The sequence below is a fragment of the Semicossyphus pulcher genome, unplaced genomic scaffold (genome assembly GCF_022749685.1).
Source record: "Semicossyphus pulcher isolate SPU_LCO1_2020_fin unplaced genomic scaffold, fSemPul1.0.p SCAF_14, whole genome shotgun sequence".
NCBI lineage: Eukaryota > Metazoa > Chordata > Actinopteri > Labriformes > Labridae > Semicossyphus > Semicossyphus pulcher.
In genome coordinates, this window is record NW_027211648.1 from 12,250,743 (window position 1) to 12,266,737 (window position 15,995).

Consider the following 15,995-nt stretch of genomic DNA (forward strand, 5'->3'; position numbering starts at 1 on the left):
GGTCGATTTCTGACTTCAGTTTTTGACCCCGATTTTTGAGGACAGGGGGGTGGTTCTCAAATTCAGATTTCAGGTCGATTTCTGACTTCAGTTTTTGACCCCAATATTTCACGAGAGGGCCAGGGTGGTTCTCAAATTCAGATTTCAGGTAGAATTTTGTTCGATTTCAGACTTGAGTTTTTGACCCGGATTTTTCACGACAGGGCCGGGGTGGTTCTCAAATTGAGATTTCAGGTCGATTTCTGACTTCAGTTTTTGACCCCGATTTTTGAGGACAGGGCCGGGGTGGTTCTCAAATACAGATTTCAGGTCGATTTTTGGTAATTTCCTGACTTCAGTTTTTGACCCTGTTTTTTGACGACAGGGGGGGTGGTTACTCACATTCAGATTTCAGGTCGATTTCTGACTTCAGTTTTTGACCCCGATTTTTGAGGACAGGGGGGGTGGTTCTCAAATACAGATTTCAGGTTGATTTTTGGTAATTTCCTGACTTCAGTTTTTGACCCTGTTTTTTGACGACAGGGGGGGTGGTTTCTCAAATTCAGATTTCAGGTCGATTTCTGACTTCAGTTTTTGACCCTGATTGTTCCCGACAGGGCCGGGGGTGGTTCTCAAATTCAGATTTCAGGTCGATTTCTGACTTCAGTTTTTGACCCTGTTTTTTGACGACAGGGGGGGTGGTTACTCAAATTCAGATTTCAGGTCGATTTCTGACTTCAGTTTTTGACCCCGATATTTGATGACAGGGCCGGGGTGGTTCTCAAATACAGATTTCAGGTCGATTTTTGGTAATTTTCTGACTTCAGTTTTTGACCCTGTTTTTTGACGACAGGGGGGGTGGTTCTCAAATTCAGATTTCAGGTCGATTTTTGGTAATTTTCTGACTTCACTTTTTGACCCTATTTTTTGACCACAGGGGGGGTGGTTACTCAAATTCAGATTTCAGGTCGATTTCTGACTTCAGTTTTTGACCCCGATATTTCACGACAGGGCCAGGGTGGTTCTCAAATACAGATTTCAGGTCGATTTTTGGTAATTTTCTGACTTCAGTTTTTGACCCTGTTTTTTGACGACAGGGGGGGTGGTTCTCAAATTCAGATTTCAGGTCGATTTTTGGTAATTTTCTGACTTCACTTTTTGACCCTATTTTTTGACGACAGGGGGGGTGGTTACTCAAATTCAGATTTCAGGTCGATTTCTGACTTCAGTTTTTGACCCCGATATTTCACGACAGGGCCAGGGTGGTTCTCAAATACAGATTTCAGGTCGATTTTTGGTAATTTTCTGACTTCAGTTTTTGACCCTGTTTTTTGACGACAGGGGGGGTGGTTTCTCACATTCAGATTTCAGGTCGATTTCTGACTTCAGTTTTTGACCCTGTTTTTTGACGACAGGGGGGTGGTTCTCAAATACAGATTTCAGGTCGATTTCTGACTTCAGTTTTTGACCCCGGTATTTCACGACAGGACCGGGGAGGTTCTCAAATACAGATCTCAGGTCGATTTTTGGTAATTTTCTGACTTCACTTTTTGACCCTGTTTTTTGACGACGGGGGGGGTGGTTCTCAAATTGAGATTTCAGGTCGATTTCTGACTTCAGTTTTTGACCCCGATTTTTGAGGACAGGGCCAGGGTGGTTCTCAAATACAGATTTCTGGTCGATTTTTGGTAATTTTCTGACTTCAGTTTTTGACCCTGTTTTTTGACGACAGGGGGGGGGTTACTCAAATTCAGATTTCAGGTCGATTTCTGACTTCAGTTTTTGACCCTGTTTTTTGACGACAGGGGGGGTGGTTCTCAAATTCAGATTTCAGGTCGATTTCTGACTTAAGTTTTTCAACCCGATTTTTGAGGACAGGGCCGGGTTGGTTCTCAAATACAGATTTCAGGTCGATTTTTGGTAATTTTCTGACTTCAGTTTTTGACCCTGTTTTTTGACGACGGGGGGGTGGTTTCTCAAATTCAGATTTCAGGTCGATTTCTGACTTCAGTTTTTGACCCCGACTTTTCACAACAGGGGGGGTGGTTTCTCAAACTCAGATTTCAGGTCGATTTCTGACTTCAGTTTTTGACCCTGTTTTTTGACGACAGGGGGGGTGGTTACTCAAATTCAGATTTCAGGTCGATTTCTGACTTCAGTTTTTGACCCCGATTTTTGAGGACAGGGCCGGGGTGGTTCTCACATTCAGATTTCAGGTCGATTTTTGGTAATTTTCTGACTTCAGTTTTTGACCCTGTTTTTTGACGACGGGGGGGTGGTTTCTCAAATTCAGATTTCAGGTCGATTTCTGACTTCAGTTTTTGACCCCGATATTTCACGACAGGGCCGGGGTGGTTCTCACATTCAGATTTCAGGTCGATTTTTGGTCATTTTCTGACTTCAGTGTTTGACCCTGTTTTTTGACGACAGGGGGGGTGGTTTCTCAAATTCAGATTTCAGGTTGATTTCTGACTTCAGTTTTTGACCCCGATTTTTCACGACAGGGCCGGGGTGTTTCTCAACCCTGCCTGTTCAGCCACCGTGTACAGAAGCTTAATGTAATAATGTAAAGATGCAACAAACCAACTATAACTCTCAACACGTCTAAAGGTTGGCTAAGCTATACCTGACTGATCAGCCAATTCCCTTTGGAAGGTGCTGGGTGCCAGAAATCCCGGTGTCATCAAGACACTCCGAGTCAGAGGTGCTAACCATTAAACCAGCCTGCTGCCCTGGAGTGTTTACACGGTTGGCTATATCAACCTTTCATCCCATAGTAATGACACAGTGAGACTGACACAGCGTGATTTCTTTGAGTGTTTCTTGCCAAGGCTGGACCCATCACATCACACAGATCTAAAAGAATGGTTCTGACTTCAGTCTTTGACCCCGATTTTTGAGGACAGGGCCAGGGTGGTTCTCAAATACAGATTTCAGTTCTATTTTTGGTAAATTTTGGACTTCAGTTTTTGACCCTGTTTTTTGACGACAGGGCCGGGTGGTTCTCACATTCAGATTTCAGGTCGATTTCTGACTTCAGTTTTTGACCCTGATTTTTCACGACAGGGCCGGGTGGTTCTCACATTCAGATTTCAGGTCGATTTCTGACTTCAGTTTTTGACCCTGATTTTTCACGACAGGGCCGGGTGGTTCTCACATTCAGATTTCAGGTTGTTTTTTGGTCATTTTCCGACTTCAGTTTTTGACCCTGTTTTTTGACGACAGGGGGGGTGGTTTCTCAAATTCAGATTTCAGGTCGATTTCTGACTTCAGTTTTTGACCCTGATTTTTCACGACAGGGCCGGGTGGTTCTCACATTCAGATTTCAGGTCGATTTTTGGTAATTTTCTGACTTCAGTTTTTGACTCTGTTTTTTGACGACAGGGGGGGTGGTTACTCAAATTGAGATTTCAGGTCGATTTCTGACTTCAGTTTTTGACCCTGATTCTTCACGACAGGGCCGGGGTGGTTCTCAATTACAGATTTCAGGTCGATTTTTGGTAATTTTCTGACTTAAGTTTTTGACCCTGTTTTTTGACGACGGGGGGGTGGTTCTCAAATACAGATTTCAGGTCCATTTCTGGTAAATTTCGGACTTCAGTTTTTGACCCTGTTTTTTGACGACGGGGGGGTGGTTACTCAAATTCAGATTTCAGGTCGATTTCTGACTTCAGTTTTTGAATCCGATTTTTGAGGACAGGGCCGGGGTGGTTCTCAAATACAGATTTCAGGTCTATTTTTGGTAATTTTCTGACTTCAGTTTTTGACCCTGTTTTTTGACGACAGGGGGGGTGGTTACTCAAATTCAGATTTCAGGTCGATTTCTGACTTCAGTTTTTGACCCCGATTTTTCACGACAGGGCCGGGGTGGTTCTCAAATTGAGATTTCAGGTCGATTTCTGACTTCAGTTTTTGACCCCGATTTTTCACGACAGGGCCGGGGTGTTTCTCAACCCTGCCTGTTCAGCCACCGTGTACAGAAGCTTAATGTAATAATATAAAGATGCAACAAACCAACTATAACTCTCAACACGTCTAAAGGTTGGCTAAGCTATACCTGACTGATCAGCCAATTCCCTTTGGAAGGTGCTGGGTGCCAGAAATCCCGGTGTCATCAAGACACTCCGAGTCAGAGGTGCTAACCATTAAACCAGCCTGCTGCCCTGGAGTGTTTACACGGTTGGCTATATCAACCTTTCATCCCATAGTAATGACACAGTGAGACTGACACAGCGTGATTTCTTCGAGTGTTTCTTGCCAAGGCTGGACCCATCGCATCACACAGATCTAAAAGAATGGTTCTGACTTCAGTCTTTGACCCCGATTTTTGAGGACAGGGCCAGGGTGGTACTCAAATACAGATTTCAGTTCTATTTTTGGTAAATTTTGGACTTCAGTTTTTGACCCTGTTTTTTGACGACAGGGCCGGGTGGTTCTCACATTCAGATTTCAGGTCGTTTTTTGGTAATTTTCTGACTTCAGTTTTTGACCCTGTTTTTTGACGACAGGGGGGTGGTTACTCAAATTCACATTTCAGGTTGATTTCTGACTTCAGTTTTTGACCCCGATATTTCATGACAGGGCCGGGGTGGTTCTCACATTCAGATTTCAGGTCGATTTTTGGTCATTTTCTGACTTCAGTTTTTGACCCTGTTTTTTGACGACAGGGGGGGTGGTTTCTCAAATTCAGATTTCAGGTCGATTTCTGACTTCAGTTTTTGACCCCGATTTTTCACGACAGGGCCGGGGTGTTTCTCAACCCTGCCTGTTCAGCCACCGTGTACAGAAGCTTAATGTAATAATATAAAGATGCAACAAACCAACTATAACTCTCAACACGTCTAAAGGTTGGCTAAGCTATACCTGACTGATCAGCCAATTCCCTTTGGAAGGTGCTGGGTGCCAGAAATCCCGGTGTCATCAAGACACTCCGAGTCAGAGGTGCTAACCATTAAACCAGCCTGCTGCCCTGGAGTGTTTACACGGTTGGCTATATCAACCTTTCATCCCATAGTAATGACACAGTGAGACTGACACAGCGTGATTTCTTCGAGTGTTTCTTGCCAAGGCTGGACCCATCGCATCACACAGATCTAAAAGAATGGTTCTGACTTCAGTCTTTGACCCCGATTTTTGAGGACAGGGCCAGGGTGGTACTCAAATACAGATTTCAGTTCTATTTTTGGTAAATTTTGGACTTCAGTTTTTGACCCTGTTTTTTGACGACAGGGCCGGGTGGTTCTCACATTCAGATTTCAGGTCGTTTTTTGGTAATTTTCTGACTTCAGTTTTTGACCCTGTTTTTTGACGACAGGGGGGTGGTTACTCAAATTCACATTTCAGGTTGATTTCTGACTTCAGTTTTTGACCCCGATATTTCATGACAGGGCCGGGGTGGTTCTCACATTCAGATTTCAGGTCGATTTTTGGTCATTTTCTGACTTCAGTTTTTGACCCTGTTTTTTGACGACAGGGGGGGTGGTTTCTCAAATTCAGATTTCAGGTCGATTTCTGACTTCAGTTTTTGACCCCGATTTTTCACGACAGGGCCGGGGTGTTTCTCAACCCTGCCTGTTCAGCCACCGTGTACAGAAGCTTAATGTAATAATATAAAGATGCAACAAACCAACTATAACTCTCAACACGTCTAAAGGTTGGCTAAGCTATACCTGACTGATCAGCCAATTCCCTTTGGAAGGTGCTGGGTGCCAGAAATCCCAGTGTCATCAAGACACTCCGAGTCAGAGGTGCTAACCATTAAACCAGCCTGCTGCCCTGGAGTGTTTACACGGTTGGCTATATCAACCTTTCATCCCATAGTAATGACACAGTGAGACTGACACAGCGTGATTTCTTCGAGTGTTTCTTGCCAAGGCTGGACCCATCACATCACACAGATCTAAAAGAATGGTTCTGACTTCAGTCTTTGACCCCGATTTTTGAGGACAGGGCCAGGGTGGTACTCAAATACAGATTTCAGTTCTATTTTTGGTAAATTTTGGACTTCAGTTTTTGACCCTGGTTTTTGACGACAGGGCCGGGTGGTTCTCACATTCAGATTTCAGGTCGCTTTTTGGTAATTTTCCGACTTCAGTTTTTGACCCTGCTTTTTGACGACAGGGGGGGTGGTTTCTCAAATTCAGATTTCAGGTCGATTTCTGACTTCAGTTTTTGACCCCGATATTTCACGACAGGGCCGGGTGGTTCTCACATTCAGATTTCAGGTCGATTTTTGGTCATTTTCTGACTTCAGTTTTTGACCCTGCTTTTTGACCACAGGGGGGGTGGTTTTTCACATTCAGATTTTAGGTCGATTTTTGGTAATTTTCTGACTTCAGTTTTTGACCCTGGTTTTTGACGACGGGGGGGTGGTTTCTCAAATACAGATTTCAGGTCGATTTTTGGTAATTTTCTGACTTCAGTGTTTGACCCTGTTTTTTGACGACAGGGGGGGTGGTTTCTCAAATTCAGATTTCAGGTCGATTTCTGACTTCAGTTTTTGACCCCGATTTTTCACGACAGGGCCGGGGTGTTTCTCAACCCTGCCTGTTCAGCCACCGTGTACAGAAGCTTAATGTAATAATGTAAAGATGCAACAAACCAACTATAACTCTCAACACGTCTAAAGGTTGGCTAAGCTATACCTGACTGATCAGCCAATTCCCTTTGGAAGGTGCTGGGTGCCAGAAATCCCAGTGTCATCAAGACACTCCGAGTCAGAGGTGCTAACCATTAAACCAGCCTGCTGCCCTGGAGTGTTTACACGGTTGGCTATATCAACCTTTCATCCCATAGTAATGACACAGTGAGACTGACACAGCGTGATTTCTTCGAGTGTTTCTTGCCAAGGCTGGACCCATCACATCACACAGATCTAAAAGAATGGTGCGTGGAAGTCGGAACTGGTTCATAAGCCACTTATCATCATTGGCCAGTAAATCATGCTGGTCTCTGAAAAATTCTCCCCCTCCATATTCTTCCCTTTGCTACATCTTCTAGTAGTGCCAAATCAGCCATTGTGTGTTGTGCATTGTGATGCATGCCTCTTTGTACCCATCCATTTGTTTGTGTTTGAGCTAGGTGTAGGAATTGCGCTGATTGTAAATGAAAGCCCCCAAATACAGGACTTCCATACATTAAAGTGTAGACTGGAAAAGTGTAGCAGAATTCTACTTTTCATTAATTCACAAATCCAATGTTTGTTACGATGCATGTTGTTTGTTTGTTTGTTTACCAGAGAAAGAATTAAAACAATATCTGATGACCCATGCTGACGTTGAATAGCATCAAACAAGCGATATAACAAATGAGTTATGTCTATAGTCTCCACTAGTACGTTCACAGTCCTTACCATTGCTCTGTGTCTTGTAGAGCTCTGGCCAGGGCAGACAGAGAGCAGTTGCTTGGCAAAAAATGGCAATATCCTGCAGCAAAATTCAGAACCCAAGCTTCAAGGTCCCCAGTCATCTCCATGGCAGCTCTGGCCAGCTGCCCACCTGCACGCACTCAACCTAACTATTGCTCAAGCTGTCTCTTAATACTTTTTCTCTTCTCTGAGCAGGTCAAAATACCCCTGGGAGTAGAATTTTAGAGAGGAAGATGGAGCAACCACAGCCTCACACAGTATAAACATAGTTTATAAGTTAATTCAAACTCCAGCTGACCAGTTAATGTTTTTCTTTTACATTGCAGTTACTGATATTTGAGATTTATCATGTTCTTTTAAGAAAACAAAAGCAGAGACGTCACATTCAGTGATAGCGATCAGTGATATGGCGAGTGTAGGATCCACTATTATAAAGCAAACTGTTTCTCACAATGGGCCTCATTCACTAATATCTGCGCAGAAATGTTCTTAGTACTTGCAGTATATTAAAGTACTTGCGCAAAATCACCGTCGGATTTATGACACGTGCGTACCGGCCAATTTTGTTCTCACCACCGTGCGTATGTTAGTAAATCAGAACATTTCTAAATTGACAGGCGCGTGTCCGCGATCTGCAATCAGCATACTGCCACGCCTCTATTTCTCTATATAAGGACATCTGTTTGGTGCCACATGGAGAGAGCGGTGTTACGGAGAAGCTGAAAGAACGTGAAAGATGGCCTCAAAAGGTAAAAAGAAAAATTTCACATCAGCAGAAATAGAAACAATTGTAACAAAAGTGTTACATTTCAATATGAACATTTTCATATGGTCTACTCTATTGTAAACTTAATAAACTAACTCAACTGCTATAATTGAAGATTTTAATTATATGACAATAAAATATGAGGATGACACGGCATTTACGTTTGGTCCATACATTAGTAAATTCAATTATTGTCTATTAAAGCCTTTTTTTCAATAAATGAAGTTTTAATATAGTATGCATGTAGTTAAAAGGGTGTGTGTTAACATTTCCTAGGACATTTCTTTCATCGTTTGTGCGTACACATGGTCTGAGGGAGTTCTACATTTGTTCGCAGAGTACGAAGAAATTTAGGTAAGAACAAATTGATGAATCCCAGATTTGTGCGTCAAACGTGCGTACGCACAGTTCAAGCACAGATTCGTGCGTACGTGCTGTTTGTAAATGAGGCCCAATGTCTCATACCTGTAGTTTCTGGGACAAAATGAATGTGCGTGTTTAAAATACCTTTCTAGTCTCATAATCAACATCAGACAAAAAAGTGTTAATATGCCATTTAATCACCACAATCATTAAAGTAACAGCTTGTAGTGTGTTTCAGCAGGCATTCTGTACAAATAAAACTTGAGTCTGTAAAACCATAAAATATAAGACCATAAAATATTTCACACATTATATATGTCAAACATAAAAAAACGCTGCCCCATAGTGTGTCTGAGATGTTCACACTGAAGGCAGTACAGTACTTTGATAAAACAGTATATGACAATAATTTGTTTTTGATTATAGAACTCTTTAAACTACTAATTTGGCTTCTTTGAAGGCCGGTAGAAAGACATCCTCCTCTCTACTGCCGTCAGTAGTTTGGGCGGCTGGAAAGGCAGCTGATTTCTGAGCACTTCAGAGTTCCTCACATTCTTTGCAATGTAATCCACACAGATCCTATCAGAAGAAAAGTCTGTGATTATTTTTCAGTTCTATTTTTGGGAAAGGGTAACATAAGCAAAGATATTTTTTAATCTGCCATAACAAGAAGAGCGCAGGATACACTGAACACATTAATGACAGCCTTTATCAGTGAGCCAGCACATTTGAATGCTATGCAGCCATCATTCGGTGCTGTTTTTAAAGCTGGGGTAGGCAACTCAGCAGAAAGCAACAAGAATAAGCTTGATCACATGCATAGTACTTAGACTGTCAGAGTTATTGATCTATTGATTACTGTCAGGACGTTTTCTATAAATGTAACAGAAATGCTTCCACGCTTATTCAACTGTTGACAAGCTTGTTGTGTGAAGCGCTAATTCATCTATTAAGTTACTTGTTATCTCTGTAAGTATTTACCTGAATAGAGGATATGGCTGCGTCTGGAAAACAAGCGCATCATTGCTGTGACCCTGAAAAGAAAATTTGCAGTTTGTAAAGGTCACTTTAGACGTTTTCTTTTGAGCATCAGATACGTTAACTCAAAGACGAGCATCCCTTATTCCTTCTTGCTCATTGTTTGGATTAAAGTAACTACTGTGAAATAAGCACACATACTGCTGATTAGTTTTGTGTGCCGCATACTTAAAATGTAATATCATGCAGGTTTTCTCTCATGTGTTATTCACTACTCTTTAGTAGAGGAAAGGGGACTTAATATCCTCTAGATAACTTTTTTATGGAGTTGAGAATCTTAACTTGTCTCTTAACATGGTTTAAGAGATCTTCCTGTTTCATGTACATTCAGGAGACTTTTAGTTTTTTTAAAGGGCCAGTTGGCCGACTTTCAACCTCAGTCGTATCATGCTATTAAGGGGAGCTAATGCCATTATGGTAGAAAAAAATACAATTCCGCTCTGTGCTTTTGGAAGACGCTATCCGCTTCTCCAATGGGCCCTGGAAAACCTCCACCAGACATCAGATGTTGCTGCATTAATTTGTCAGGATTGCTGCTGCGTTACAACAGTAAAGGGGGGGATGCACTTGATAACTGTAGACACTAGGTGGCAGCAGAGCGCTTGAATACTGATGACAGGATTTTCCTATATACCCCCTTTGACCACAATGCGGTCAGTAATGGCAGAGTGGCGTTGTCCGTATTTCCAGAGCTTGCTAAACTACACTTCCTTAATCTAGGACACCCACTCCAGCGGACAACTTTCTCCACAGTTATGGCGCCAATTTCAAATATTATTGCTTCTATCGATTACAGAGAACACCAGCTTTCACTGACAGTGGCTTTTTCCAGGGGCCCATTGCTCCTTTAAGTGAAAGATTTGTAATCTTAGAGTAGTCTTTTTTTCAGCCTCTAAAGTGTCTCTGCAATACTCACGGTGTCAACAAGGAGGATGTAGTCACAACTTCCACCAAACACAATCACATCAGAGTCTTTTGCTGGACAAGCGGTGTGCCATAACCTTGAGCATGAAAAAAAAAATGCTATTTAGAATTTTCACTTCTTCTAATCAGAACTCCAAAGCCTGAAACGTTCGGCTAAATATTTTGCAAACATCCACAAGTTGATACCTTGGCTTTGTCTTAAAGGGATGCTCCACTTCTCTCCACGTCTTTGTTTCAACATCAAGCAACCACCCGTCACCTGATTAAGAAAAAAAATATGGCATTGAACTATTAAAGAACATGACCAAAGCTGCAAGGAGAATAAAAGTAAAGAGTATTTTCTTACTCATCGGTTTACAGTCTACGCTAAGACCTCCAAACAGGAACAAGCTGTTGTCTGATACTTCAGTGAGTGTGTGCCATGATCTGCCCACTGGACCAGGGGACACTGGGACTCTGAAAGACAGAGTTGTCAAAAAGAAACCAGGAAAAAAGATTAGACCCATGGACTATATTTCTACACATTGAGAAAAGACAAATGACTTCCACAGATTTTAAGATTTACATTTCCGACCACATCAGTGATTCAAGGTCAAGGCAGAGAATGTCATTCGTCCTGGTTTCCTGCATAGAAAACAAGAGGAGAAAAAGTTACGAAAGGAACAAACTTTGTTTTGTTTGCTTTTGTCTTCCTGTTATCTACTTGTGAATCCGCTTATATAAAAAGTCCAGAAAAGCCCGTAGAGCTCTCACCATGACTCTTCCTCCACAAATGTATCCTCTACGTCCGCATGTAGCGCTGGCGTGAGCGGCCCTGGGGGCGGGAGCACGACCCTGCACACAGAAACCATCACTGTAAAATCATATGGGGGTTTTAATTAAGTGTATAAAAGTATGTTATATTTGGCTTACATGAGTCTGTGGTTGACTCCAGCTGGAATGCATGGGGTCAAATATGTGAACCTCGTTGTTCCATCCCCAGAAGATTCCTTCCACCTGAAAACAACAACAAACAAATTGAACTAAATATGTGTAACCGATGACTGTTTAGTAAATATCTTTGTTGCCTAAGCTGCATTAATGGAGACCTCATTTAGATTTATAATCAACAAAATGCATTACTGATGATGATTCGTCCACAATGAAGCTTCTGTTCCTGCTATCCACATCAGACTGTAGCTTGTGGCCATATCCTCCAAAGTAGATGATCCTGGCCAACATCAAACAAAGATTATCACAATTAATTCATGTCTCGCAAGTTGCAGATTATGGATTTAATTTGCAATAGACTGACAAAACTCACAAACAATGAGCTCTTATTTCTATTTAATCATGTAATCAGACACGTGCTTTCATTTGAGGGTGGATTTTTAGCAGTTGTCAAACAGAAGGTGAAAATCGAAACTTAAAGTCGAGCATAAACGGCATTTCGAGAGTATCTAGCTTCCGTATCGTGACGCATTTCCGAGTGAAACAGGATGTGCAGGCGGGACATATCATTAGAGGGATTTGATTTGACTGTTGAGAAGTGGGCGTAGACAGACGTTCTCCACAGCGCAGTAGCTAGCTAACTGACCGAACGTTCTTGGTGCCCTGCGGCTAAATGTTGCAGATTGATTGACAGGTGGATGTCATGATATTATTGGTTGAAATTGGTTGGTCCTAGCTTACGTAAGCATACGTGATATTTTGTTTTACAGGAAGAAAAAATGATCAGATTTTGATATAAGAATACGAAGAAATGGATTTTCTGTATTTTTTTGGCCTATATTGTCAAATAGATGCAAAATATTACCGGGGATGTGATCTAAAAGGATTAAAATGACATTTTTCATTTCACCTCGACTTTAATGATATATTTAAATGTTTAGTCATACCATTGTCAGCATGTGAAAGAAAAAAAGCAAAGAAGAACCAGTAATAATAAAGTTAAAGCTACAAATTGCAGTTTTTAAGTGCAGGAAAAAGCTACTCACCTTCCTTTGTAAACCCAGCAGGACAGTTTGTCTCGCGGTGACGGAGCAGAGGCGATCTCATTCACAATCTTCCTCCATGTGTATTTACCGTCTGTCAGGTTGACACAATAGATCTGTTTGAAGTCAAACACTGATCATTTCTTCATGTCAACTTTGTTCAACTCTTAATTTGACCTCAGGGTGCGTTCACACTGATCCCCTATGTCCATTCAGTTTTATTTGTTGCCTTTTTTTAATAAGCAATGTCCATTGCTTTTAAATGGTGGTGATGCATCTGCCTTTTTTAGAGGCAATCTTGATTGTCGCAAAAATTTAGGTAGTCAAAGGTAGACATTGATGCAGCTGTTGGAAATGTTTAATAATTTGTTGCAATGCATGCTGCTGCAACATCTGTATATTTTAAATTTTAACAACAACAGAGGAAAAAAAACAACTCAAAGATTTAAATAATGGATCAGTGTGCCCACACCCTTACAGCAGATTTGACATATACTTTAGTGTGAAAAAATGTGTTTAACTATACAAAAGTCAATCCAAAAACTTGATGTAGGACCAGAATTAAGGTGTCATAAACCGTGTGGATCATGAGTTTTCAGCCTCACCTCATTGGACTGTCCATAGTCATCACAACCTCCAAATATGTACATGTGTCCATCCAGGGAGCAGCCGCAGGTCCCAGACATCGGGGGAGGGACTTCCCCCGGCATGTGAAACACTTTCCTTAAAAAAAAACAGGGTTTTTAAAAATGTGAATAAACAACTTAAATTCCGTCATGATATATTTTACATTGACGACAAGACGGCAAAAGCTCCACAGTCCAAACATGTAGGACAAATATGACACGACTGGACTGTTAAAATCTGTAAACGCTTGACAGTTATTAGAAAGCAGGAGAAAAATTAAGATAGAAAGTGCAAATTCAAAACATGCATCATTCATCTTTGTTTTGTCAACAAACAGGCATAATTTAAATGAATCAATATTCTTACCATAAACCTTGTTCTAAGTCATACACCCAGATTTCATCATTGGGTAGGAAAACTTCATCATCACCAACTGACTGCAGAAAATACAACATGTCTATTACTATGAAAGAATGTGTACAAGGTATATTTCTTGTGTTTGTCATTGCTATGGAAAATGTCACACCAGCAATCATTTTAATGAACGTCAATTACATCATAGTTTTGCATAGTAAAACATTGTTTAAAAAATACACATAACTATTGTCTGCAGGATGTACTAAAAGTATACAATGTAAGTTCTCGTTATGGCACAATGGCTTCAGAAGATTATATTATAGTGATGGCAACTAGATTATTATTGATGTTGTAGTCTCCAGTCATTTTTTCAAGTCAAGTCAAGTCACTTTTTTTCCACCCATGATACAGCACCTGTACCTGTAGTATCCAGTCTTCATAAAGAGAAAAGACAAGGTATTGGTAGCTCTTCTGATAGTGATATTATTGGCCAATTTATATAACCTGTTCAAAAAGTATGACAATTAATTTTATCTGTATTATCTTGGCACAGACGCAGCCATGATGATGGTCTGCTCTGAGACCGTATTGATTAGTAATGAGTACGACTGATGAGGCTTCTCTTTGGGGAAAAAACATCAGGTAGCGGGGGGGCTTTGATGTTGCATGTTGCCATAGCGAGGAGTTTTACTGACAGCCAGTCATTCAATCATGACAATCACATACCGAGGAGCTTTATGAGTCGTCCAATTATGATTCCCAGTTTGCGCTGCATACAAACTTGATAGTTAGACAGAAACATGACAACATTGAATTATATCATTTTATATTTAACAGCTAACATTCAAACTTCTGAACACATGCAAGTCATCCGAGTCATCATGCCTCAAGTCAAGTCAAGTCTCAAGTCATTAACTTGCAAGTCCAAGTTGAGTCTCAAGTCATTTATTTTTTGTCAAGTCACAAGTCATCAAAACAGTGACTTGAGTCGACTCGAAATGTTGTAGCCAGTTGAGGTGTATAATTATGTTTACTGTACTTATTTTTTTTACTACCATATGTTGAGTAGTAAAATGTTCAAAAATGTTAAACAAAAATAATTGTCAGATAAATGTAGTGGATTAGAAAGTGCAATATTTCGCTAAATGTAATATAAAATATTAATATCTACGTACAAGTACATGTCTGTGCCCCTGCTTTGCATGTTTTAGTAACATTGTCTAATAATGCAGCACAATGTAGTATCATATAGTCAATATATTCATTAACATCATTATCTTTTGTTTTGTTGCAAATCCTGTATAACGAACCTCTGTGTTATGTTTAACTATAATAACTTTGTATTTTAAATTTTATAGTATGTTTTTAAGTTTGTTACGGTGACTACAGATGAAAAATAGCCTCTTGGCTAACTCTGGCACATTTAACTATTATAATTATAATAATGTATTAGTTTAGTATAAACAAAAAAAATTAACATTGCTTTAGCTACTACAGTACTTGAGTAATTACTGGTTTGTCATACAGTGTTGGACGCCGAAACTTGTGTCACAGACACACTGAAGACATGTTGAAAAACTCGTTTTTTTCTATATTTGTTTTTCTCACCATGTAACCCCCCCACACATACAGCAGGTTGTCCTCCACCACAGCCGTGTGTCCGCTCCTCTCCCTGGCCACCAGCTCCGAGTACTGCCTCTCAAAAGCGGAATCCATGGCTGACTGATATAAATAGAAAAAGGAAGACGTGCCTTTGAGCCTAAAATTAACAAATCTGTCTAAAAATGTCACCTACACTCTCAGCTTTAGTCTGGCTTTTAAACCTAGTAAAGGATGTCAACTTAACTCATATACGCATGACAGCAGTGCTGACACAAAAAAGCCTTTCAGTCCTTGGTGTTTTTACCATACGCTTAAAATACAAATCAGTAAATAACACGGTTTTTTTCATAACAAATTAGAAGTCTACGTTATACAAGGAGGGCTAACGTTACATAGTAGCTGCTGAAACAATTAACAAACGGTGTCAACAACACAGACACGTTTTAAAAAGATGTTCAGTTAATCACTTAAAATACTCACATGCTACAGCACAATTCACGATGTTCTCATGTTGTGGACATCAAAACAGAGCGGCCAAAAACGTCCCGTTCCTGTGTCATAATCACAGTTGCAACAGCTGCAAAATAAAATACAACTTCCGGTCCCTTCCTTTTGTCAAATAAAATACCCCATTTAACACTGTATGGAGACAAATTGCTTTTCTATAAATACATACTTATTATATGCGCTATTATTACTGAGTAATATTATAAATTCCATATTCAATTTTTTACTCACAATAATAGAGTTTATTGCAGGACATTTTTTTATTTCATGTAGTCTTGATTGATAGAAAAATAGTATGAATTACAAGATGTCATGACAAAAGTCATTAACAAAAACTGTGTTAAATATATAGTGGATAACTGAAATAAACACTACTGTAGTTGAATAAAGATAGCCTGCAATCAAATTTGTCATTGTTAAAATAAATGATGTGTTTATAACGTTTTGTAATACAAATGCTGTAAATAATAAAGGTTCGTGATATTTTTGATGT

At 40.3% G+C, this 15,995-nt stretch overlaps 1 protein-coding gene across 1 annotated transcript; it reads right to left on the bottom strand.

Annotated features, from left to right (window-relative positions):
* Positions 1-8,700: 8,700 nt before the first annotated feature.
* Positions 8,701-15,561, bottom strand: LOC138591481 (kelch domain-containing protein 1-like). Its single transcript, XM_069662096.1, has 14 exons — positions 15,476-15,561; positions 15,002-15,115; positions 13,403-13,473; positions 13,015-13,132; positions 12,413-12,525; positions 11,559-11,646; positions 11,349-11,432; positions 11,190-11,270; positions 11,002-11,060; positions 10,783-10,892; positions 10,623-10,695; positions 10,429-10,513; positions 9,456-9,508; positions 8,701-9,053 (listed from the first exon to the last, which is right to left on the bottom strand). The coding sequence occupies exons 2-14, from the start codon at positions 15,107-15,109 to the stop codon at positions 8,915-8,917; spliced, it is 1,182 nt and encodes a 393-aa protein (XP_069518197.1). The 5' UTR covers positions 15,110-15,115; positions 15,476-15,561; the 3' UTR covers positions 8,701-8,914.
* Between the last annotated feature and the right edge of the window lie 434 nt (positions 15,562-15,995).

Excerpts from the sequence above, each read along its gene's own strand:
- LOC138591481 (XM_069662096.1), bottom strand. The coding sequence starts at position 15,109 with ATGGATTCCGCTTTTGAGAGGCAGTACTCGGAGCTGGTGGCCAGGGAG. Across the intron at positions 10,696-10,782 it reads CGTAGACTGTAAACCGATGA|GTGACGGGTGGTTGCTTGAT; the intron begins GTAAGAAAATAC and ends TTTCTTAATCAG. Across the intron at positions 10,514-10,622 it reads CCCTTTAAGACAAAGCCAAG|GTTATGGCACACCGCTTGTC; the intron begins GTATCAACTTGT and ends TTCATGCTCAAG.